General features: G+C 43.1%; 1 protein-coding gene across 3 annotated transcripts in view; it reads right to left on the bottom strand.

Annotated features, from left to right (window-relative positions):
- KAT14 (lysine acetyltransferase 14) overlaps positions 1-25,086 on the bottom strand; it is a 98,036-nt gene extending 72,950 nt beyond the window's left edge. For 2 of the 3 annotated variants that reach the window (XM_081950463.1, XM_081950465.1), the window contains exons 1-2: positions 19,662-20,061; positions 9,028-9,146 (exon numbers count right to left, since the gene is read on the bottom strand). In XM_081950463.1, coding sequence (XP_081806589.1) covers positions 9,028-9,146; positions 19,662-19,917 — 375 coding nt within the window. In that variant the 5' untranslated portion in view covers positions 19,918-20,061. Of the gene's footprint in view, positions 1-9,027; positions 9,147-19,661; positions 20,062-24,962 lie in introns of those variants that run through there. The other variant, XM_081950464.1, reaches the window with a different exon arrangement.
- Positions 25,087-25,982: the final 896 nt, after the last annotated feature.

Genomic DNA, 25,982 nt, shown 5'->3' with positions numbered 1-25,982 from the left:
TCTTGGAACACTTTAAATATGTACTTTTTCGTGCCTTTAGCCTCAGAACTTGCTTTACTTTCACTGCTTCATATCCAGTAAAAATACCTTTTCTCTAAAACCATGGAGTTGGGGGTTTCCTTTCTTGGATTTGGAAGGAGGCACTTCTGACAACTAAACTTTCACAAACTTGGAAACAACGTATGGATGATTCAATAATTACTTTTGAAATATCAGAAACTATTAAAAAAATGAAATCACCTAACTCGTTAAACTTTTTTGCCAAGCTGCTGATACAGTAGTCTCTTTATAGTCTCTCAGGGGCTGCCATAAAGAAGAGGGAGTCAAGCTACTCTCCAAAGAACCTGAGGGCAGGACAAGAAGCAATGGATGGAAACTGATCAAGGACAGAAGCAACCTAGAACTAAGGAGAAATTTCCTGACAGTTAGAAAAATTAATCAGTGGAACAACTTGCCTCCAAAAGTTGTGAATGCTCCAACACTGGAAGTTTTAAAGAAGAGATTGGATAACCATTTGTCTGAAGTGATGTAGGATTTCCTGCCTAAGCAGGGGGTTGGACTAGAAGACCTCCAAGGTCCCTTCCAACTCTTGTTATTCTATGATATTGTTTTCAGGTTTATTGTTCTGTCATTCCTTCCATATAAAGCAGAAGAAAGGGATAGTAATCTGTGGGCTTGATTATTTTAGTAAGGCTCTCAGCCACATGATTTTTGCTCCAGGGAGGTAACCTATCTCCCTAGATTGATTGCCCAGTCTATAGACTACTGATTCCTTCCTCTGAGAATTGAATCTCCTATCACCAACACTTGCTTTTTTTTTTCCTTGGGAAACTCTGGGCTACTTTTCTTCTTGTCACCGGAACACTTCTCCAGGTGTCTGCATGCTTTCTTCCAGGGGGTGGATATGAAATCAATTGCTCAGCTCCAGTGGGGCTGCACTGGACTGGACTACACTGGACAGCAGGGACAATGCTCATGGTTGTTGTTTTCTTCTATTTGTGACATGTTGCCAAAAGTCTTTCTCTAAAGGTACAGACTCATTTTTTTCTGGTAATTGTTTGTTCCTTATTCAGTTTGGAATAAACTGAATAAGTTTCCTTTGGTTAGTGTTTTTTGTTTTATAGGTTGAGTCTCAAGATTGGCTAGAGTTGACTCTAGATCATTTACATATTCTTAAAGTAATTCATTGAGTTTCTATTTGGTACATGTGTAATTTGGATGTTCTATGGGCATGAGTACATAAATGGAACATATTTTGCAAATCACAAAAGAGTCAGTCTCTTTTACCATGTCTATGTTTCTTTTCACAATTGGTTCCTTTGAAAATTAAAAATTTCAAAAGTTTTCAAAATGTTCAAAAATGTAATTTTCAAATATTAAAAAAATAAAAAGTTCTAAATGGTTTCAAAATTTTAAATTTTATTTTTAATTTATTTAACAAAATTTAAAGGATTTTTTAAAAATGTTAACAATTTTAGAGATTATCTAAAAATAAAAATAACAACAACATTTTATATAGAGAAAATAAAATAAATGCTGAGTTGGCTGTGATTGTCCTCTCCCCCCTCTCCCAGTATAACAAAGGGAAGGGTTCCTCTCTACTCAGCTGAACTCACAAGAATAAAACTGCATCAAAGTAAAACTTTGTTTCCCAGTCTTCTCTCCAAGTCCAGTTTTTTTCCCTATTTTCCTATGGGTGCAATTCTGTGCTTGTTTAGGAGTTTTTCCGGCTTTTTAAGAGATTGTTACCCCTCTGCTCCACATTTTGTCAGGCCTGTAGTTATGTTCTTTTTAGGATCTTTGGCCTGCCACACTTTTTATTAATTTCCTATGCTGTTTCATTAGTGTAGTAGTTGGGAGGGGGGAACAGAAAGGAGTAGGATTGTGGAATGTATTGTTGTCATTCTTTTATAGAAGTCAAGGTCATCTTTTGTCTCCGCACCTCGACACCTGACCGGAAGCAGAGGGGTATAGATGCCAGCGTGGAAGATGATGATTGGAACATGTGATGGATTTGTGGGTGTGGGGATAGATCATGAACTTTCAACTGAGTGGAATTCCAAGAAGAACATCAGAGTTGGAATTCCATAGACGTGCTAACTTGCCTGTATGAATAAATAGGAACTTTAAGGATGATTCTGCCTTGGACAATGATTTATTTCATACATGGTATTTAGAACGCTAACACATTTTCAAGAAGCATTTTTATCAACTTATCATCAAGAGACTTTTTATCATCTTTAATCCCCACAAGGGAAGAATGGATGAAAAAACTGATAACTTTAAGAGATAACTGCTAAGAGATGGCAAAATTAATTGTTTAAATTAAAGATCCCTAAAAGTGATACTGCCATTCAATTGGGAGAAGGAGGGCGTTGAAGTTGATTTATTAGCAGTGCCTGTGACAACTGATACTTTACAACTGGTTTCCTGGCGCCGAAGTGCCTTGAGATCCCCTCACCTTTTGGGGGAATGTTTATGATGGCCATGTGGGACGTTTCACTTTAATGTCTAACGGAAGTTAGCAATGGGAATGTATGTTTATTCGGTTCTCAGGGCAGTTGGCAAAGGAAACATCTTCACATGTGTATTGGCTAAAATCTGCATTCTAACTAATGGGAGGGGTCTCTACTGCTTTAATTCTACTCGCATTGCCTAAGGGGATTCAGATGCTGCTTTGAATTTAATGGTTTCCATTCTACTTAATAAAAGGTTACTTTTGAAATACTTCATTTCAAGAGTCTTCACTTTCTTAAGGTGGGAGAGGAACAGAACATATCTAGTTTTGTTTCTAGTTGGAAACTGATTCTAAACTTTGTGCTCATGACCCAAAAATCGCACAAAATATTGACTTTGGGATTTGATGATTAGATTAGTTTGTTGTTATAGAAATGGCTAATATTTACTAAGGCTATAACTTTATTTTTTTACTCTACTCCACTGAAAGAGAGTTGGAAGTACCATATTTTTCGGAGTATAAGACGCACCGTAGTATAAGACACTCCAAGATTTTGAAGAGGCAATTTTTTTTTTAAATGTGCACTCTACAGACCTCCCAAAAATGGGCCTGTTTTTTTTTCCAAAAAAGGGCCATGCATAGCCTTTAGGAGGCTTGTAGAGTGCTCCTGGCGGCTGGGGGGGGGGGCAAAATTGAGCAAAAAAAGGGCCCGTTTTTCGCTCATTTCTTTTCTTCCCAGTCCCCAGGAGCACTCTGGAAGCCTCCTAAATGCTATGCACAGCCATTTGGTGAAGGGGTAGGGGTTTTAGGAGACAGAAAATGCTGTATTCAGAGTATAAGATGCACCCAGATTTTCAGCCTCTTTTTTGAGGGAAAAGGGTGCGTCTTATACTCTGAAAAATAGGGTAAATGCTTCCCCCCCCCCCATTTATCTCATACTTTTCTTTTATTTGTTAAACTTATTGCTACCCATCTTGCCTAGAAGTAACTCTAGGTAGCTTACAACCAAAAAAAGCGACAAGATAAAACATTAAAACAATAAATATCAATATTAAAATTGACTTAAAAATTAATAAAGATTGCAAGGTAGGGAGCAAGATGCACCCAGAGAGGAAGTGGGGTCTTATCTCAGTTTGTTAACAGGCCAAATGGCAGAGCCAGATCTTCAGGACCCTTTGGAAGGTCAAGAGCGGGTGAGGATCTCACCTTGAGAGTGTACAATGTTCCAAAGGGCAGAAGCCCTAGCAGAAAAGGCTCTTCTCTTGGACTCTGCCAGCTGGAATTACTTAACCATCACAGTCTGCATCATGTCCCTTCTGCCACCCTAGGTGGGGCGAGCTAATCCCATTGGGTGGGACAGTTTCTCAGATAACCTGGAGCCATGCCATGAAAGGCTTTAAAGGGCTTTTACCAATGCTTTGAATTGGAACCAGAATCAAACTAGCCATCATTGAAGCTCACACAATTGTGGTGTACATGGGCCATCCTAGGGGCCCTAAGAATTGTTTGCACTGACACATTCCATCCAGGTTGTAGCTTCCAATTTTTTTCCCTTTCCTTCCCCTTTCCATTTCCCAATTATCTTTATTTTCATGTGTATTTATATTATAATAATCTTAATAAAAATATTAAAATAAAAAAAATCTTAAAGGGTTGCTACACAAAAGAAGGTATACCCTCTGTTCTATCAACCTTGATTCAGGGCATGAACTAATGGATTCAAGTTACAGAATGGCAGAGTACAGTTTATTATAAATGGGATGAGAAGAGATTAAAAATGTTCAAAAATGAAAACTGTTTACACTGAGAACAAGCACAGACCCAACATAACCAACAGTCAAAATGTTTTAATTCTGGGACTTTGGTGGGGAGGTATGGTGAACTGAAGACTTCACAAAAGCAGAACCAGTAGGTGTAGCAAAGACCAGGAACCAGTGAGTAGACTGGTTCCTTGGAGCTTTCTCTATATAAAGGAAGAACAGAAGGCTGCTCACATGTACTCTGGATGGTTACCTTTTGCAAGGACACCACAGGACAGTAATTTTCTGCAGGTTTGAGGGCTGGGAGGCTATGAATTAGCCATCATACTCACAATCACAGCAGAGATTTCTAAATAACATTAAGTTCATAAAACCTTACTTTCTAAATTTCAGAAATTGCTCATTAACTACTTCTAGACTACTGGAGATTTTTGGACTGACAAGTCTGAAAACACTCAATGAGTAACTTCAATTCTGAGTGAAGAAAATTGTACTCATAAGCTTAAAATTTAAAGAATCTGAAATAAACAAAATACTAAATACACCCTTACGAACAATCGCATTTGTCCTAAACATTGCCAGCCGAAATGGAGCTTCCGAGGGACAGATCTGCCACTCTGATGCTCCATTTGGGCCTCCAGATGCCTAGCCTAGCACGTTGCTGGCTGAAATGGAATTTCTGAGGGGCGGATCGACCCTCAGAAGTCCCATTTGGGCATCCAGAGGCTTTCCTCAGCCCATTTTTGGCCAAAACGGAGCCTCCGTGGGCCGGATCCATCCCTCCAAGGATCCATTCAGCCCTTGACGGGCCTCATCGTACTTACTGTACTTACTTTTCAAAGAGTTCCAGAAGAGGCTGATCAAAGAAGCCAAAGTCTTTTATTCAGAAGCCCATGAAGCAGTAAGAATGTCAGATGTAAGGAAAACAGCTTCCCCCATCTGAATAAAAGACTGGCTTCTCTGTCATGAGGGCCTGCAGGCTTAGTTTGGGTCCAGTATGGTGGCATCGAGCAGCCTCCTGCTTGCTGCTGACTGGCTAGTTGGGGCGTGGCAGCCAATCAACAAGGAGCTTGCAGTTCAAACCAATGAGACAAAGGAAGCAAGTTCCTTGTTGATTGGCTGCCGCTGCTGCCTCAATCCCTGAAGCTGTCCTGAAGCAGGAGGCTGCTGTGGCCCTGCCCAGGCCTTTTCTACTACCAGGGACCTGCTGGCCACATGGCCCCAAGCCAAAGTTTTTTACTCAGAAGCTGGTAAAAATGTTTTCCTTAGATTTCACGTTCTTACAGCTTCACCATCATCTGAATAAAACACTTTGGCTCTGCCAGTGAGTCAGCCTCTTCTGGAGCTCTACAAAAAATAAGTAATCCATGGGAAATAAGATGGGGAGGAATAAGTGGAATCCGGGATGCTAGTCTGTGGAGACCCGGCAGGGAAAGCAATTGTGATGTCCCCAGGGGAGCATGAGTTATCTTAGTGGATTGGGGGATGCCTTGGGTGGCCTGCTCCAGCACTAGACCCCGCATGCTCTTCCCTACTCTGAGATACCTCATTTAATGACCTGTACATTCAATTAAGAAATGCAGTGGGGAAAACGGGGAGGGATCACGCTCATTTAACATGATTGAATCAAATAAGTCCTTGGGTTACAAATGTAATTGGCAGGCTGTATTACATTTATAACTTGAGGATTACCTGCATTGATAGACTATGCCCAAAACATTTACTGAAGAAATTTTAACAGAAATGGTATTTACAACTCATTGGCTAAGAGAATGATTTAGAAAAGGACGTTTCACTGAATCTACAAAAGAAATTGGCTGAGGATTTAAAAGGAAAGATCGGCAGTTCAAATCTCACCGGCTGAAGGTTGACTCAGCCTTCCATCCTTCTGAGGTCAGTAAAATGAGAACCCAGATTGTTGGGGGCAATATGCTGACTCTGTAAACCACTTAGAGAGGGCTGTAAAGCACTGTGAAGCAGTATAAGTGTAAGTACTAAAAGCAAATGACAAGCCAAGACAAACCTTGATAATTTTTTCCTACTGGATTTACAAAAAAGGCTTGTTAAAAGTATTGAAAAATTCTGTCTAATGGGACAAAAAGGAAATGAAGAGAAATTGAATCCTACAATATTATTTGAGTGATTTAAAAATTAAGACTGTTAGAAGTGAAAGTAAGATATATATAAAGTTGGTTGATTTGATCAAGATTAAAACAAGATATGACATATCTTGTTTTGTAAAGAGATATGGCAACTCTTTACAGACCTGCTGACATTACAGCTGAATAGATGAAAGTTTTATGGATTTATTTATAGACAAGAGATGGGATAAAAGTGATAGAAAAAAATGTCTGTAACCTTAGAGGTGAAGAATCACTAAATTTCATTACAGTTGTAATAAAGGCTATCTCCTTATTCATTTTTCTTGCACTATTTACTTCTTTCTGTTCTTTGTTTAAGTACAGATTTTATTTTTACATTCAAATAATCTTTAAATAGAGATCACTTCCGGCAGCCGAAGGCAACAGACGCAAGCGTCTGCCTTCTCGCTGCCTCAGTGGGCTCCCCTGGATCCTAGGGGAGCACAGGGTGCCTTGGAGTGGCGCCCTGCCGTAGGGGCGGCTTGCTGGGACCCCCTGGAACGGCGGGGGCCGCGGGGGGGTCTCCAGCTTTGCCCCAGGAGCCATGGAGCGCAGGGAGCGGACAGAATCCCAACAAGCGCTTCACCAAGCGCAGCCAGGAAGGAAATGACTAATTTGAATGCAGCAGCTGAAGCGCGGTGAGGTGGGGGCTTTCCCCGGGTCTTATACAGTTTAAAACCTTACTGACTGTCTTGCAGTTTTTTTCCTGACTTTGTTTCAACCAGTGAAGGAGTTAAAAGTGGAGGGGGGAGGGAATTTCCACCCCCCTCGGAAAAGCGGCACTTGGAAAATCTCTCCCTTGCGAGGGAGAGAGAGAAAGTTCAAAAAAGTTTAAAATACATTCACTTCCCTTGATTAATGGGGGGAAAAGGAAAAGAAAACCCTTTTTTTTCTCTTTTGACTACAACTGTGAGAGAAAGAATGGTGAACTGACTCTTCTCTAAGCTATCTATGGGAATTCTGATTTTGCTGTTTCCTAACCACCGGTGCTGGCTGAGCCAAGATGGCCCTCTTTCTTCTTTGTCTGTGAGCATGAGACTCCTCCCTTGAAAGACTTTGTTTGCCTTGATCTAATTTCTATCCCAGCGATCTCCAGGAGCCTCTTCAAACAAACTTTTTCCCTGGATTTGGAATGTTTTGATCCACCCATCTGCTTTGGTCTTGAATTAAACAACTTATTCTCCTTTGGACTTGCCTGTTTGGTGGCCTCTACCGGCTGTGCTTTCCTACGGACACCATTCCCTGTATAGAACAACAACTATCTCCGAGCTTCATGATGGGTTCAAAAAAATTACCACCTGGAAAGGCCTCGTCGGCCCCAACATCTTCTACGTCCAGCCGCATTGCCCACCAGTCACAGTTGGGGTCTTTTCTACAACCTAAAGCCCCTGAAGAGAGTTCAAAGGATTTCTCTACTCAGCAGATGCTTCAGGCCCTCTTAAAGGGACAGGATGAAATGAAAAAAACAGTTGCAGGACTTAAATGATCAGCTCAGAGAGACACAACAAAAAACAACACAGAACGAACAGCGGATAGGTGTACTGGAGGAGGGTGCAGTTGGGATGAGGAGTGGCCTAGAGGCAATCCAAAGGGGGAATATAGAATTTGAGAATCACATGATAAAAACGGAATTTGAAAGGATGTCTTTTTTCCTTAGGTTTCAAAATTTACCAGAAGTTGAAAATGAAGATCTTAAAGAGATTATGACCACAATGTTAGCAGAATATATTAACAGAGATAAACAACAGCTTGGGTGGGATATTGACTTGATCTATAGGATTAATTCAGCCTATGCAAGAACACATAATGTCCCAAGGGAAGTTCATGTTAAACTTCTTAGAAAAACTACAAGAGATGAGGTTCTAGGAGGTCAAAGGGGAGGACCATTAAAATATAAGGATAAAGAAATAGCCATTCTTAAGCAGATCCCAAAGAAAGTAAGAGATAAGAGAAGGAAATATACCTTCTTAGCAAAAAAAATTATATAATAACGGGATCTGGTTCAAATGGCTGTTACCAGAAGGCATGTTGATTTTTTGGGAGGGCAGTAGAATTAGAATTAACACAGTTGCGGAAGCAGAGGCTTTCATGAAAAAACATACTACTCTATTAGGTGATGTGGGGGATCCTACACAAGATACAAAGCAGGGAGGGGCTGAGGCTCTGCCAGTGGACGGGGGGGGGGGGGGGAGAGGAGACAACAAGAAGACTCAGATCACAAAAGTGAATTGAAACACTATTCCAAATGTTGTTACAATGTATTTTTAAGGAAGTGACAAAAGTAAAATGATTGAAACATACTGATGATTTGGTTAAACTTAAAACTGCTAATATCTAAGTAAATGTTTATAGTTTTCTATTTTTCCTTTTTGTAAAAGTTGCGAGACCTGGGGGGGGCTTCTCCCCCCCCCCGCACGATGTAGCTGGCAAAATGTTCCATAACCTTTTACCCTTTTTCCCTTGTAAAATTTTTTAAAACCAATAAAAATTTTAAGAACAATTAATCTTTAAATAGACATATACAGAAGAAAAAAAATATTTTAAACATTGTTTACTGAAAAGGGTGTTGAAGGAAATAATTTTAAAAATTCTTCTGTTAACATATAAAGAAATCTGAACTATTTTATTATTACATTATTTGAACTTTATTAACTAGCTTGCTACTTACTTGCTGCCATGTTAGTTTCAACCGTTCAAATTGCTCCTTCCCATCTTCTGAGCAATCAGAGCAAGTAAACTTGAAAAAGTTATCACCTTTAAGATAGGTGATCTGTTCTCTTGTATTACCTGTAAATAAATAAAAATCAGTCATTTTTTCTCCACAAAAACAGTCACTCATTATGAATTATATTACAAAATATTTTTTCTTCCATTCAATCATGTCTGATTCTTGGATTGCCTAGACAAGTACCTGCAATTTTCTTGGCAAAGTTTTTCAAAAGTGGTTTGCTATTGTTTCATTTGCAGGCTTGAGAGAAAGTGACTAAGTAAAAGTCACTCAGCGAGCTTTGTGCCAAAGACGGCTAGAATTCATGGTCTCCTAGTCTCTGATGCCTTAATCACTACCTCAGACTGGCTTTTATCATATATATTACTTGATTCCTATTGTAATGTTCTCTATTTTAGCCCTGGGAAGAAGGCAATCCACTTCTGAAAATCCTTGTCAAGAAAACTCCAGGGACTTATTCAGGCAGTCTCCAAGAGTGAGACATGATTAAATGGAGAAAAAAAATATTTTTAATATACTTTGTGCCTATGGTGGGACTAGAATTCAACGTCTCTTGGGTTTAGCCTGATATCTTAACCATTATAGTAAACAGGTTCTCACAAAGTAATTACCGTATAAGATGTACCTTTTTCTCTCAAAAAAGAGACAGCATCTTATACACTGAATACAGCATTTTTGGCCTCCTGAAACCCCGCCCCCTTCACCAAAATGGCTATGCATAGCTTGTAGGAGGCTTTCAGATAGCTCCTGGGGAGGGCAGAAATGGGCCGTTTTGGGGTCAAATTTGCCCCCCCCCCAGCCCCAGGAGCACTCCATAAGCTTCCTAATGCCCCTTTTTGACCAAAAATGGGCCCGTTTTTGCCAAATGGGCTGTTTTTTGCTCATTTCTGCCCCCCCCGCCCCCCAGGAACACTTTACAAACCTCCTAAAGGCTATTCATGCCCTTTTTTGAAAAAAAATCATTTTTTTTTCATTTTTGTGAAAAACGGGCCATTTTTGGGAGGTCTGCAGAGTGCAAAAACTTTTTTTTAAAATTGCCTCTTCAAAACCTTGGTGTGTCTTATACTCCAGTGCGTCTTATACTCCGAAAAATACGGTACCTGAGAGTAAAATATAACAAACAGAAATCTTGGCATCTGTTACTGTCTTCTTAATAGAATACAGAAAACATATACTAGATGCTACTATGGAATATTTATGTAATATTTACATGCTATGTAAAACATTTCAAATAAAAGATTCCATCCTGAAAACAGCCATTTGATGTTACATGTTCAAAACCAAATACTTTTGTTTGGGAGTGCTACACTAAAATCAGAACAAATAATGCTACTTTCTTTCAATTTCAGAAAAAATCATAAGTATTTAAAGTGTCCAAGTATGTGACTGAGCTGTTATTCCTTGGCTTGTACTTTTTTCAAACTTTTGACCACTTAAGCTAGAATTAATTGATCATGTTCTTGCTGTTCCTGATTTAAACTTTTTGAAATCCTGGTATGAAGCATGAGATAGAAAGAGTTAACCATGTGGTCAGACAGAAGGCAATTCTTTCTCTCTCAGTTACATGACAGTCAGCCTTTCTGCAAAATTCCAGCCCTCTGGAACGACCCCCCCCCCCCAGATATTAGGACAACGACTGATCTCCGCTCCTTCCGCACGAAACTCAAGACCCACCTGTTCCAACTAGCCGGCCTGGCTTAATTAGAACTCTCTAACCTCCCTGGCAATTTTAAACTGTAATTTAAATCTTTTGGGCATTTTAACTGTTTTAATTGTTGTAATTTTACTGTTATTTATCCTAACTTTGTGGCTTTTATTTCTATTTGAATTGTTAAATGTTGATGTATTTACCTCCTCCATGCCACACGCCTATATATTTGATTGTAAGTCGCCCCGAGTCCCTTCGCGGAGAGGGCGCGACTGATAAATCGAATAAATAAATAAATAAATAAATAAAAATTATAGATTTTCTAAAATAATGTACTATGCAGAAATGTACACCCAGCGGATACAATTAAAATATAGATGGGTGAGAGGAATGTATTCAATTTGTACTTTGTATTTCCAGCAGCTAATTTAAAGATTAATATGTGTGGTGGTTTTTTGTGCTCACAGTAAGTGTTGTTAATGATGTGGTTCCCATCTTTAAAAAAGGTGGGGGGGAAATAGATTCAGAAAACTATACTGGAAAAAATAATTTCAAAACAGAGCTGCGAACATCTAGAAACAAAGTTATAATTAGAAGAGATTTGTTAAAAGTAGATCATGCCAAACCAATCTTATTTCTTTCACGAAGTGACTAAATTAATAAACCAGCGAAATGCTGTGGACATAGTATACTTAGACTTCAGCAAGGCATTTTATAAAGTAGACCACAAACAACTTCTTGATAAACTAGAAAAATGTGGTATAGACAGCATCACCACCAGATGGATATGTAACTGGCTGACAAACTGTACTCAGAGTTGTCCTTAATGGTATTACATCTACATGGAAGTAAGCAGCGAGGTGCCATAAGATTCCATCTTAGGCCCAGTACTCTTCAATATCTTCATAAATGATTTAGATGAGGGAATTGAAGGGGAACTCATCAAATTTGCCGATAAAACTAAGCTGGAAGGAATACCCGACATCCCAGAAAACAAGCTCAGGATCCAAACAGATCTTGACAGACTTGAACAATGGACCCTATCAAACAACATGAAATTAAATGTGGAGAAGAAGAAAATACCTAGGCAGGAAAAACCAAAGATACAAGTACAGATTAGGCAAAACCTGGCTCAAAAAAAGTAACTGTGAGGACCTTGGAGTCCTAGTGGACAATCACTTAAACATGAGCCAGCAGTGTGCGGCAGCAGCCAAAAAGGATCCTTTGTAGTATAAACAGAGGCATAGAATGAAAATCATTAATACCACTTTATAAATCCTTCTTAAGACCATATCTGGAATACTACATTCAATTTTGGTCACCACATTACAAAAAATGTTGAGACTTTGAAAAAAAAAGTGCAAAGAAGAGCAACTAAGAAGATTAAAGGCCTGGGGACTAAAACATATGAAGAACAGTTGCAGGAATTGGATATGGATAGTCTAGAGAAAAGAAGGACTAGGGCGACATGATAGCAGTATTCCGGTATTTTGAGGGACTGACACAAAGAAGAGGGAGGGTCAACTTATTTTCGAAAGCACAAGAAAGCAAGACAAAAAACAATGGATGGAAACTAATGAAGGAGAAAAGCAATCTGGAATTAAGGAAACAGTTCCTAACAGAGAGAACAATTAACAAGTGGAACAGCTTGCCTTTATAAATTGTAGGTGCTTCATCATTGGACATTTTTAAGAAAAGACTGACAGCCACCTGTCTGAAATAGTCTCCTGCTTGAGCAGGGGCTTGGACTAGAAGACCTCCAAAGTCCCTTCCAACTCTATTCTGATTGAAATTGAAATGCTGTAATAAATGCCTAGTACAAAGTATGGCTTCCTGAACCATAAGATTATTAATGGCGAAAACGGCCTCCCCCAGCGGCCCTCCGGAAGCCAGAAATGGATCGTTTCTGAACTTCCAGTAGGCCCATTGGGCCCATTTTTCGCCCTCCCCAGGCTCCGGAGGCTTTCCTGGAGCCCGGGGAGGGCAAAAACTGCCTCCCCTGGGGAAATACCAAGCTCAGCTTGGAGGCGAGCAGTGTTGCGCTCGTGGGGGATAGCGTGAGGGGATGTTGTGTGCACATACGCATGTGGGGCAGGCTTTGCATTATGGGTGCCAGCACACACACGTGCTATCATGTGCGCTCGCTCGCATTTTTTGGGAGTATGCGATGCACCAGAGTATAAGACGCACCAAGATTTTTAAGAAGCAAATTTTTTTAAAAAGGTTTTTGCACTCTGCCAACCTCGTGAAAACAGGCCCGTTTCCCTCCCCAAAAAAGGGCATGAATAGCCCTTAGGAGGCTTATAGAGTACTCCTGGGGGCTGGGGGCAAAATTGAGCAAAAGACGGCCCATTTCTTGTTCATTTCTGCCCTCACCAGCCCTCAGGAGCACTCTGAAAGCCTCCTAAAGGCTATGCACAGCCATTTAGGTGAAGGGGGCAGGGTTTCAGAAGGCAAAAAAAATGCTGTATTCAGTGTATAAGATGCACCCAGATTTTCAGCCTTTTTTTGAGGGAAAAAGGTGCATCTTATACTCAGAAAAATACGGTAGATGTAAGAATAACACTAGCAAAAACAGTACACATGCTTTTTACTGGTTTTCTGAATAGAAAGCATTATGTTTGAAGTTCAAATAGCTAATATATGTTTAAGGCTTTTTAAAATGAATTTGCTATGCAACAATTTATTTGTGTCTTAAGAGGACCGGGAACTGTGTCATTTATTTTGAAGCAAGCATAAATGATTTCAATGTTGTTTACTTCAAGAAGTATTATATCTCCAGGTTTCTACAGTTCATAGAAAGCTAATTGATCATTTCTAAAAAACACCAAATGGGTAGAACTGAATACTACATGGACAAGTGTGCTTATGTGCAAAACAGAATAATAATTGTAAGTTTGAGAATGACCACTGTCTTACCTGAAGGGTCGTTTTCAAGGCGCTGCGATGGAGAGTCCAAGCAAGGGTTAAATACAGCCAATCTGCCCAGAACTGAATTGAAACTTTAAGCCACGCCTCTGGTGCTGATTATCTTCAGATTTTTTCAATGAAGACGTGGAACTGTTGCGCGCTGAGAATCCAACTGGAAGTCTAACATGTAACAAGTCAGAAAATAGTCCAAAAACAACAGAACAACAAGACAACTGGAAGGTCACACAATCACCAGCGGAAAAAAGACCCCAGGGTGGGGTGGACTCTCCATCGCAGCGCCCTGAAAACGACCCTTCAGGTAAGACAATGGTCATTTTCCAGGGCGCTGCTCTGGAGAGTCCAAGCAAGGGACATGCCCAAGCTAACTGTCACTAGGGCGGGAAGGCTCAGCCATCAGGGTCTCTCCGCTGGTGTGGATGCCCTGAAGGACCCGCCTCCCAAAAGCCCCATCCGCTGATGCAAAACTGTCCAGCTTGTAATTTCGGACAAAAGGGGACAGTGAAGTCCAGGTGGCCGCCTTGCAAATCTCTTCAATCGGTGCCTGGGTAGCCCAGGCAGCTGTAGTGGCGGCGCTTCTAGTCGAATGTGCCATGATATTGCGGGGTACAGGAACAGACTGTAAGACGTGAGCAAGGGCAATACAAGCTCGCAGCCATCCGCCGATGGTAGACGAAGACATCTTCTTGCCTTGGGAGGCCGGCAGAAAAGATATGAAAAGAGATTCGGATCTCTGGAATCTGGCCGTGCGTTTGATGTATCTGCGAATAGTCCTGTGCACATCCAGCATGTGCCAGCGTTTCTCCCTCGGGTGACGAGGGTGCGGGCAAAAATCCAGAAGGACCACCTCCTGTGCCCGATGGAACCAGGAATTGATCTTCGGAATGAATGACGGGTCCAACCTGAGGATCAATCTGTCCTGCCGAATGAGGCATAAGTCCTCCCTGACTGACAAGGCAGCCAGCTCCGATATGCGTCTAGCTGAAGTGATAGCGACCAGAAAGACTGTCTTGAATGTGAGATGTTTGAGACTGGCAGTTTTAAGTGGTTCAAACGGAGGACCGATGAGAGCCCTCAGCACTACGTTGAGGTCCCAAGACGGATATCCGTGAACCACTGGAGGTCTCAGGTTGGTCGCCCCCCTGAGAAAACTGCGGATGGTAGGATTCCGGCCAAGTGAGGAGCAACCCTCAACTGAAAGGATGGTTGACAGAGCTGCCACCTGACGCCTCAGAGTGTTAGGCGCCAGACCTTTGTCCAAACCTTCCTATAGGAAGTCCAGGATGACAGGAACTGTAGCGGAAGATGCAGAAGTACCACGAGCAGTGCACCATCTGGCGAAGGTATTCCAGATGGCATCGTAGATACGCATCGTAGACGGCTGTCCGGACGCTTGAATGGTGCCAATCACCTTGTCCGACAAACTGCCTCTGCTCAGGAGATCCCTCTCAAGTGCCAGAAGGCCAGTTGCAGCCACTGGGGCTCTGGATGTTGAAGAACCCCTTGGCTGAGAGAGATCTCCTGTGGAGGGATCCGCCACGGTGGTGCGACCAAGAGACTCACCAGATCCGCAAACCAGGTTCTCCTGGGCCAGAACGGTGCCACCAGCAGAACCTCCGCCTCCTCTGACAGGATCTTCCTGATGACTCTGGGAAGAAGAGGTAGCGGGGGGGAAGGCGTAGAGCAGCCCTTTCAGCCACGGGCTGTGCAACGCGTTGACTCCTTCGGCCCTCGGGTCGTGGAACCTTGTAAAAAACCGTGGGAGGTGCGCGGTGGCCGCGGTGGCGAACAGGCCCACCAGAGGAAGGGCGAACCTCTGGGACAGCTGCTGGAACAGTAGCGGCTGTAGACGCCACTCCGAGTGGTTGACCGTGGACCTGCTCAGCCAGTCCGCCTGGGTGTTGCTCGTGCCCAAGATGTGTTCTGCCTGTAGAGAGGTGTCTCTCCGCCCATTGACCCAAGAGCTCCGCCTCCTTCATCAGGGATCTGGAACGCGTGCCTCCCTGGCGATTGATGTGCGCTTTGGTGGCTACATTGTCTGTCAAAATGCGCAAGTGCTGTCCTTGTATGGTGCTCTGGAACCGTCTGAGTGCCAACCTGACCGCCCTCAGCTCCAGCCAATTGATGCTGTGAGTGGCCTCGGAGGGGGACCATCTGCCCTGCGCAAGCTGATTGTGGCAATGGGCCCCCCAGCCGAACAGGCTGGCATCCGTCGTGATGGTGAGACGGACAGGCTCCCTGAATGGAGACCCCTTTGACAGGGCCGGAGACAACCACCACGTACCTCTACTGAGACTGGAATCAGCCTTGTTGAGCTGCTTTCGTTGGCCCTTTGGTATGGAAGCAGGAGCCACTGAAGCGGGCGGGAGTGAAGTCTTGCCCAAGGCACAATGGAAAGGCATGAAATCATCTTGCCTAGGAGCTGTGAGAGCTGGACCACCTTGACCAGGCGTGACTGCTGCACCTGAGCGACCCTTTCCCTGAGACTGGCCACCCTTTCTGGGGACAGGGATACTGTGCACGAGACAGTGTCTATGATGGCCCCTAGATGTTGCAGCCTGGTTGTTGGAACAAGATGACTTTTCTCCAGGTTGATGGAGAATCCGTGGTCTTGGAGCACCTGAATGGTGTGCTCCAGGTCTCTGGCTGCTTATTGATGCGACGATGACAGAATGAGAACATCGTCTAGATAGCAGTGCAGTCTGATCGGATGTGACCTGAGGAAGGCCGCCACGGCTGCGAGGACCTTGGTAAATGTCCTGGGTGCCGATGACAGGCCGAACGGCAAGGCCCGATACTGGTAGTGGCGGCCTGCGTACGTGAACCTCAGGAACTTGCGGTGGGCTTTGCGGATAGGGACGTTGAGGTAGGCCTCCTTGAGGTCTATGGATGTTAGTATATCGCCTGGTCTGATGCACCCCAAGATGGACTGGAGGGACTGCATTTTGAACCTGCGATAGGTCACGTGGTAATTGAACTTTTTTAGATCTAATATCCCCCTCCACCCTCCGGAGTTTTTGGGAACCAGAAATAGGATGGAGTAAAATCCTGTTCCCTCCTGGCCTACTGGAACAGGTTCTATGGCCCTGATTTCCCTGAGGTGCCTTATCTCTTGTTCCATGAGGGATCTTTTGACTATGCCCGAGGGAACTGGACACCTGATAAAGTGGCAGGGGGAGGGGAGGGACCAGAATTCCAGAGTAAGACCTACGCGGACCGTTTGAAGAACCCACTGGTCCGACTTGGTCTGCTCCCATTTAGCGTGAAACAACTGTAGACGCCCTCCTATGGGAGCTGACCCTTGATGGTCACTTATATCTCCTAAAAGGCCGTGAGTCGGAGCCCCCCCCCCCGGAATGGCCGCTTGGAGTAATGCTGCTGGCGACCTCTGTCGCGAAAGGAATGACGGTCCTGGGACCGCTCACCCTGCTGGGAATACGCCCGATGAAAGGGGGCGGAGCTAGTGGAGGGCTCATTGCTCCGAAAGGGCTGCCTCCTGTAGGAGCTGGAACCCTTACGATCAGACTTTTTAGCGACTGACGGCATCACCTTCTTTTTGTCCTTGTTTTCCACAAGGACAGGGTCAATGACCTCCCCAAACAGCTTGTCCCCTTTAAAGGGGGCAGTTACAAGCTTCCATTTGGAGCGCATGTCCATGTTCCAATGTCTAAGCCACAGAAGACGTCTGGAAGTAACATTAGACGCCAGGGCGCGTGAGGCAAATTTTGCAGCACTTAGGGTGGCATCAGCAGTGTACTCTGTGGCTGCCATGATCTTATTGATATCCTGCCTCACTTTAACGTCCTTGGCAGGTATCTTCCTCAACAGCTGTCTCAGCCACAGGAGAGCTGCCCTGGAGAAAAAGGAAGCAGAAGCAGATGACTTAATAGCCCACGCTGCTGCCTGGTGAGTCTTGTGGCAAGCAGTCTCGGTTCTTTTATCCTCAGCCTTGAGCCCCTCCAACAGGTCAGGAGGGAGCACAGAGGAGGAAGTGAGGGCCGCTACAGGGGGATCAATTGGAGGTAGCTTGAGCAGATCCTCCAGGCTGGCATCCACCATGTACAGCTTTTTGCCATTGCTGCTGGGGGTAGCCATGGTGGCCGGCTGCGCCCACTGCCTCTGAACTAAGTTGAGGAACATCTTGGGCACGGGAACTATTTCCTGGACCGAAATAGGTTCCTCAAAAAGGTCCCCAGAAAGGTCATCAGGGTCTACGGCCTCTTGGGCTGGGGGAGTTGACCCCAGGTGAGTTGAGATCTTAGCCTTGTCTAAAATGGTTTTAAAGTTGTCCAATTTAAATAGGCCTGAAAAAGTCGGTTTCTTGGATGGGCCTGTCTCATCCCCAGAGAATTCAGCCTCCTGCCTAGGAAGGATATCCTCTTCCTCCTCCCAGTCCGAATCATCGGTAGCCACCGAAGAATGCGGGGACGGGGGTGGAAGACTAGGAGTCATCTCTCTGGAAACCTCCTGGGGCTGCAAATGGTGGGTCTTGCGAGTGCGCTTGCCCCTCCGTTGCATGCCTGCCTCAATGCCCTGGGAAATGGCCCTGTTAATAATATCCTGCATTTCGTTAGATAGGTTAGGCCCCTGGTCCTCAATGGGGCGAACCCCTTGAGCAGACCCGGGGATCGGCTGCTGAGGGGCCAAGGGTCCCATTGGAGCTGGTCCCTCTTCCATATGTGAGGGACAGGCAAAGAGATTGGCCTGGTCAGCCATGGAGGGGCCTGGAGAAGCTGCCATGGCAAAGGAAGTCGTGGGGGAGAATTCCTGGCCTTCCTCCTCACTATCAGAAATGGGCCCTCCCTGGGCTGGAGGAAGTTCCCTGGAGGGCTCCCCAGGAGACACCGAAAGGGAAGAATGGGCCTGTTGCTGGGCCTTGGAGAACTGCTTTTCTAAGGCTTTCTGGCGTCTTAAGGCATCTCTGTCTAGGCCTGAGCCTTGTTTGGGACCATGTCTGGAGTAAGGTTTACTCCCTCTAACGGCCTCCCTGGCAGCTTTCCCGGCCTGTCTTAGAGGGGCTCTGGAAGAGAGACCCTCAGAAGTTTCAGGGGCCTGATCTGCCATGGTAATAATCTCTGGACAGGATAGTAGGGGATGGGAAGACCACCACTCACCACCTCCACAAAGCCCACCGCAGCACGATGCTCCTGAGGAGACAAGAACTGCAAGGCCTGATTCAATTACTGGAGCTTTTCGCGCGAGCAGAATTCGCTCCCAGCGCCTGCAGGAGATCCAAGGGGGCGACCCAGCAGGCCACAATCCCACGCCGCTATTAAACGATTGGATTGGGGCCCAGGTCGCCGGTCACACCGGTCAAGTCTGAATCCAAGCGGCTCCTGCAAAGAGTCAGGCTTCAGGCAGATGCGGCAAACTTTTTTACTCGACGAAACCGAAAGTTGCGCAATCCAAAATGGCGGCCGGAACTCACCGCTGCTTTGCGCGCCAAATTTTAAAGCCAAAATGGCCAAAATGGCCGCCCTGGAAGCTCGTGCCGCAATCTGACTCGCAAGAAGCGCAAACGGCAACAGCGGGCTCCCAGCGGGAAATGGCCCCCAGTAGGGGTGCCCCAACAGCGCTGGCGTCGGCACTCCGACCCACGCGCTTTCCTCAACAGCTGCCTGTGGCCTCGAGGAGCCTGAGCGAAGCCCTGGACACCAGGAGAGCCAAGGGTGAGAACGCCAATTAAAAACAATATTTTTGATTCACCAGCCTGCTCTGCGTGATTACTTTCCTTATTTCTCTTATTTTTCTTATTTTAAATAACTCTTGAGAGTCCAAGCAATCTATTTCAGAATTGGAGAGAAACTCTAAGCGCGTCCACTGGGCTAGCTGAATTGAAAAAAACTGAAGATAATCAGCACCAGAGGCGTGGCTTAAAGGTTCAATTCAGTTCTGGGCAGATTGGCTGTATTTAACCCTTGCTTGGACTCTCCAGAGCAACACCCTGGAAAAACTTAAATTCACAAAGGACACAATATAAGTAATTAAGAAGTCTTACTTGCTGGCAACCATTTTTGACATCTTTCACAGTAATAAGATATCTCCTCTGCCCAGGATGTTTCTCCTTCATCACTATTCATAGAGTCCCCGCTTTGATCATGGCTCAAATCCACCGATGCCTGATCTTCAGATTCTACTATAAGAAGAGTCTCTCCTTCTACTTCCCCCTCTTCCAGCCCTTCTGAAGGAGATGTTCTTGTAGCTTCATCATCATGACAAGTCATCATGTCACTCATGTATGCATTTTTATCCATTATGCCTATGGAGAATTATTTTCACCATATAAAAATGTTTTCTTCTTTAAAAAGCATGATCAGAATGATGATTGATTTGGTAAATATGATAATAAAATTATGTAACAGAAAATTATGACAACTTTCTTTTCACGCTTGGGGTTTTCTTGCCATTAGTATTTTGCTATTCTCTGTTTCAAGTTGTATGGCCAAGGTAGTGTGTTTAGCTAAAAGATTAAAACGTTCCTTGTATTTCTGTCTCTCAAGGTCTCTGTACACGCCTTCATGTAACCTCTGAAAAAAGATATATTATTATTAAAAGATTGGAAAAGATCCATCATACTTGCTATAAAATTAAGAATTTTTCAAAACTAATATATATTGCAACGTATGTTTTTATCAGATACACATATATTATTATTATTATAATACAATATTAATTAGATTACAGATCCATAAAGATACTTATAAAATATATATACAATAAGCAAAAAATACAATAGCCCTTGACTTATGACCATTATTGGGACCAAAGTTCCATCTCTAAGCAACATGGTCATAAACAAGATGTCATGCAGCTCTAGATGAGGTCCTTTCAGTAAAACGTACAGGAGTACAGGAGGCCGGGGGGAGGCCCAGCACAAGTTATGTGCAAACTGGAGGTGCTGCAGTATGCCACAAGAAAAAATAGGCTGGGAAAGAATATGCTTGGCTCAAGGGCTTCTTGATGTGGCACAGTGCAAGATGCCCAAGTTGTAGTGCTGCACAAAGCTGCAGCCATCTCTGGAAGCCTCAGCCATCTCAGCACAGGTCAGCAGCATGGAGTAACTCTCAGTAACTCGCAGCCACATCAGCTACCTGACTGGCCCAGCAGTGCAGTATGCTCCAACCCAGCCGCCCTGCCACAACCAGCAGGTCTTTGCCATTTTCCTCTCATTGTTAAGGTGCACCAGGCCTGACCCTACTGCATGTGAACCAGTTGCTGGTTATACCAAGCCTTCTTCCTGAGACCTGGCAGAGCTATCAGCTGACTCACATACAGTAGGGTCAGCCACTTCATCATATTGGGAAGAAAATTGAGGTCACAGGTTATAAGCTTCCTCATTCAGGCCCATCATAATTTTGAATGGTTATTGAACAAGTGGCCATATATTGAAGACTACCTCTACTCATATACAGTCTCATATACAACCCGAACAACCAAAGACAGACAGACAGACAGACAGACAGACAGACAGACAGACAGACAGACACACACACACATATATATATTAACTATATCTCTTATATATATTAACTATATCTCTTATCATTTCGTTGTTATTATCTTTACTATTTGTTAACAAAATCATTTATTACTTATATCAAGTTTCCTCACCTCCAGCCAACATAGAAATATACCTTGTTACCATTATCAACTATTTATTTAAGCAAGCAATCTAAAAATTACTAAAGTCCTACTTGCTAATCATCAAACTTAACTATTATTATTTTTTATTATCAATTTTCATATATCATCCTGTGTCCTTCTAGAAGGCATGTAGTCTTATTTCTTTTGCCATTTGTGGAATTAATTTTCTGTTTATTTCCTTGGTAAAGTTTTTATGGACATCTCTCCGCACCTTGCTGTCTGTTGGATCTCTCAGGTAATCTCAGCATCCTTTCACTGCTTTAATTGATTTATCTTTGATTGTCAATCCTGTTTCTGATAAAACTTTTCTCTTTAAACCATCATTTTTTCTCTTTTTTCTTCTTTTGTGCCTTGAAATTTGGGGTAGAGCTCCAGACCATCGAATTCCCCCCTCCAAACTCCTGGTTTTTTGCTTTCAACTACTATCGTTTCAGAAATCAATTCATTAGTTTTCTTATCTTTGTGTTAGTTTTTCTCCTCAGTTTCTGGAGCTTCATCTCCCTCATTTTTTCCTGATAACGACTCTATCTTCTTATCAATTCTCGAAGTTACCTCCAATAACTTTTGAATTGCATCCCAAATCTTTTGCAAAATTAAAGTTTCCTGTTCTGAAAATTGCTCCATGTTCCAAATTATAAATTACTGCCACTGTAGCTTTAATCTTCACAAGAGAGAGGTTCAGGTTCCCCCCCCCCTCTCCCAGTGCCAATAAGGCTCTCAAGGAACAGCTGTGGTAAACAGTTTGTGCCTTTGACTCTTATCACTTTTAGTTACCAAATTTTGAAGCGCGAAGACAGTGAGATCAAAGGAGAAACAGGAACAAATGCATAGTTTCAAAAGAAAAAAAACCCTCTAGCCTGTAGCCTTCGAGCAACAGACTTCAAGTATTTTTTCACTTTCTTGTGTTGTCTCAGATTTAGGAGGGACAAAGTTCTTAAATGGAGTTTAATAGCAAATAATAGACGATTTTTGTTAGAGTAGAGAGGGAGGTTTTAGTCCTTGAGTTGAAAAATAAAGCAGAAAGGAGCTGAAGAAGAAAAACCGGTCCGTTTACTTTAAGAAGAGGGGAGGGAGAGAGAGAAAAAATTGTGAAAAGCATTTCAATACAAGAAGACTAACCAAACCAAACCAAAGAAGATCAGTTCCGCTGCTAACTTCTGCTTAAGGATTTAATTTAGCATGAAAAAAGGGTTTTTTTTAGGGCAGTCTTTTTCAAAACAAAAAGGATTCCTCACTAGATGGACAGACTTTCTCTTTCCATTTCTTCCGTTCCTTAGCCGTCCCCACTTCATCAGCCTAGGCCTGTGATGGCGAACCTATGGCACGCGTGCCACAAGTGGCACGTGGAGCCATTTGTCAGGGCACACGAGGCGCTGAGTTCACCTTTTTAAAAGCCATGAGGGCCTCCGGGGGGCGGGGGAGGCTCTTTTCACCCTCCCCAGGCTTCTATAAAGCCTCTGGAGCCTGGGGAGGGCGAAAAAAGCATGTAAAAATGGGGGGGGGGCAGCTTACCTGAAAATGGCAGCCACTTCCAGGATTGCACCATGTAGCCCAGAAACAATGAGACCTGCTTTGCTTCCCTAACACAAATTCCAGAGATGTTCGAAAGGTGACTGTGCAATAGGTTATTTGGGTAAGGAGAATATGGGTCTGTGGGTGGGAAACAGATCCAAGGGCAGGAAGCAGAGCATAGGATGCCTCGGGGTGGGAAGGCCTTGGGAGGCTCGGGGAAGGATCTGCATTATGTCTCCCAAGGCCTCCTTTGAGGCCCCCAAGTTCACTTAATGATCGCACTGGGAAGAGCACAGAAGGGGAATTGTAAGGCTCCATTTCAATTGTTGTTTGAGAACTATCTGCTAGGTGAAACATCACGTGACCACACTATTTAGCAACAGCAGTTTTGGTAGTCCTAGTTGCAGTTGTTAGCCCAAGACTATGCTATCATTAGGTAAGGACCTCATGCTTATTCTTCCGTGGCATGCTCCCTTTCACTTCAACTTCCCCAACCCATTTCCTTTCATCTCTGCCTTTTGGGTCACTCTGAACTCCATTGCTCCTGCTGATCCACCACTCTCTACTCCATTCTGCAGCCCTCACAGCCCCCAGATTACCTTTGCCAACTTCTTCCTCCCACTGAGATGTGGGTAGGGTTCAGGGCAGCAAGGACAAAAGACAGCACAGGACGAAAGCAGAGTTTGAAGGGGAAATTAGGCAGGTGAGGCGAGTTGAAGGCACCCTGCGGTCATAAATACAGAAAAACTTCCAAATGTCTAAATTTTTATGACCACAGGGGCTATAACTCTGAGGATCAGTCATAAATATCAGATGTCTTGTTGGGAAGCTGTTCCATAGAATTTGGTGCAGCTATTGGTCCTGGACAATATCCCTGATCCTCCCCTCATTTCTTTCAGTCCCATATCTGCCTAGTGGAGTACAGTTAACAGTTTCTCTAGGTTAAAATATAATATCTATGCAATATATTTTTTTCCCTATTCAATCATGGTGGAAACTGCTTGGCCAAGTCCCTGCAGGGATTTTGGGAAGGTTTTTCAGAATTGTTTTGCCATTGTCTCCTTCCTAGGGCTGAGACAAAATGACAACCAGACTGTGGGATGCATGTGGGATTTGACTAACAGGCAAAACTGTGTCATAAGTTGGCACATGAAAGTCAAGACCATGAAAGTAGAGATGGCATTTCTGGTCCCAGCTGCCATCAATTAGTGAGAATTACTGGTATCTGTAATTCTTGGGATATGCACAAAGTAGAACATAAAAGCTTCAGCTATACTTTTAATCAGAGATTAAAAGACTTAACAGAAAAATTAAACTTGTACTATTACTGTTAAAAATAAAATCTGAAACTAGTTGTAATACTATTTGTATGGTACATTGTTTTAACAAGAAACCAGAAAAAAGTTAGCAAAAAAAGATGAAATAAAAATAAGTTGCACATATCCAGTTTTTGAGCAACGGACACCAACTTCCCAGGAAATTTTTCCGTTTCTTATAAACTTTTATGAAGACTCCATTTAGCAATCATTGACTTAAACTTCTCATTATCTAACACTGTTTAATTCTCAAAATGTTTAAGTGGAATTAACTTTGACAACAATGCTATTTTATGTTACTTTCTTCTTTCACTCTCTGCACAGAACTGAGGTTAAGCCATTGTAAATTGTAAACTCTACCCAAAAACAAAAAATATAATACAAAGATACAAGTTATTGCTTGCTTTTTATAAGTTACCTTAATTAGGAAAATGATAAAGGCTTGTTTAGATTTCTAGGAAGAAAACAAAAACCTTACAACACAGCCTTCAAGTTGAGCAAAAGTAAAATTGTCCTTTGCAGTTTCTTCCAGTCCAAATTCAGTATAAGTTTTAGAATGTACTAACCTACATTTAGAAACCCCCTTTTCTTCATAGAAGAGGTAGGAAGGAAAAATCATTAAATGCCATTTTTTCTTAAAAGAGAAACGACGGAATTGCATATGCTTTTAAAAACTTTTTGCAACTTCCCTAGTACAGCAATATAAAACCGCAGATTCCTCCATAGCTTTTCTCTGGAATAGAAATAGAAACCCGAGGAAAAAAATGGCCCCCAAATTCAACGAGGAAGCAGGAGCTTGTAATGTGTGAGAAATCTTTTGACATTACCTCGCTGAGACGTCTCTGTTGGACGTGGACACCAATAATGGCTCCGCCCGAGAGCAGGACAGAAACTCCCAGGGCTGCCTTAGAAGCCGCTGACATGACACGATGTAGCACCACAAGTTCCCACAACTACGAACATGAAAAAGATCCACACTATTGCAGATACGGTGCTAAGAGCATGCGCGTCTGCGCGGACGTCACAATGTCCACGCATCTTCCACGCATGCTTAATGGGTTTGAATGACGTGCGTGGTTGGGAGCGTTTCTTTCCTGAAAGTATGCTTTCTTTCAAGAGATAGAACGTTGACCCTAATTATTTTGAGTAGTTTGGAGACTCTATTTTTACTCCAATAGAAGGAAAAGACGTAGTACATTTGTTGGCAAGTTGAATTAGCATTTTTAAAATTGAGGAATATGAGTGTAGCAAAAATATTTAATTTAATTTGTGGTTTTAATTTTCTGCTAAGAAATCTAGAAGCAAAAATAATACATCTGGTGGAATTATAAAATTACTTCAAATATTCTGCATTAAAATCTTCATGCATGAGAACAAAAGATCTAGTGTTTAGATGTGCAGTGATGTTGTGATCTTCATATTGTAGAAAGTTACCACCCACCCCTCCTAGAAGAATGAAATATTTTGAGAAATAAAAAGGCAGATTATTATATTTCCCTGGATGAGAAATGGAGAAACATGTTTTAAAGCAGCCCCCACCTTTCTTAAAAGCTCTCAGCAGATGCCAGCACCTAAGAGATAAAGATCTTATTAAAAGAAGCCAAGTGTCTAGGTAGCTCTATTCATAGGCAAAAATTCCCTGCAGCAAGGTCAGAAAAAAAAGGTAGGATTAGCCCTCAGCCACAATGAACGCTCCTTCATTGCATCAGCAGTCCCACCTTCAACCAAACCTGGGAGCTCAACCTACAGAGCCAGCTATGTCCCCTACAACAGCCAATAGAATACATGTTCTTGCACAGGAGCAGGAAGTTCAAGTGCAAAGCCCAAGAGAAAGTGTAGCACCCCTC

The sequence above is a fragment of the Natrix helvetica genome (genome assembly GCF_964273705.1).
Source record: "Natrix helvetica genome assembly, chromosome: 4".
In the NCBI taxonomy this organism is placed as follows: domain Eukaryota; kingdom Metazoa; phylum Chordata; class Lepidosauria; order Squamata; family Natricidae; genus Natrix; species Natrix helvetica.
Note: the sequence above shows the minus strand (reverse complement) of the source record. Positions and strands in the feature narration are given on the sequence as shown.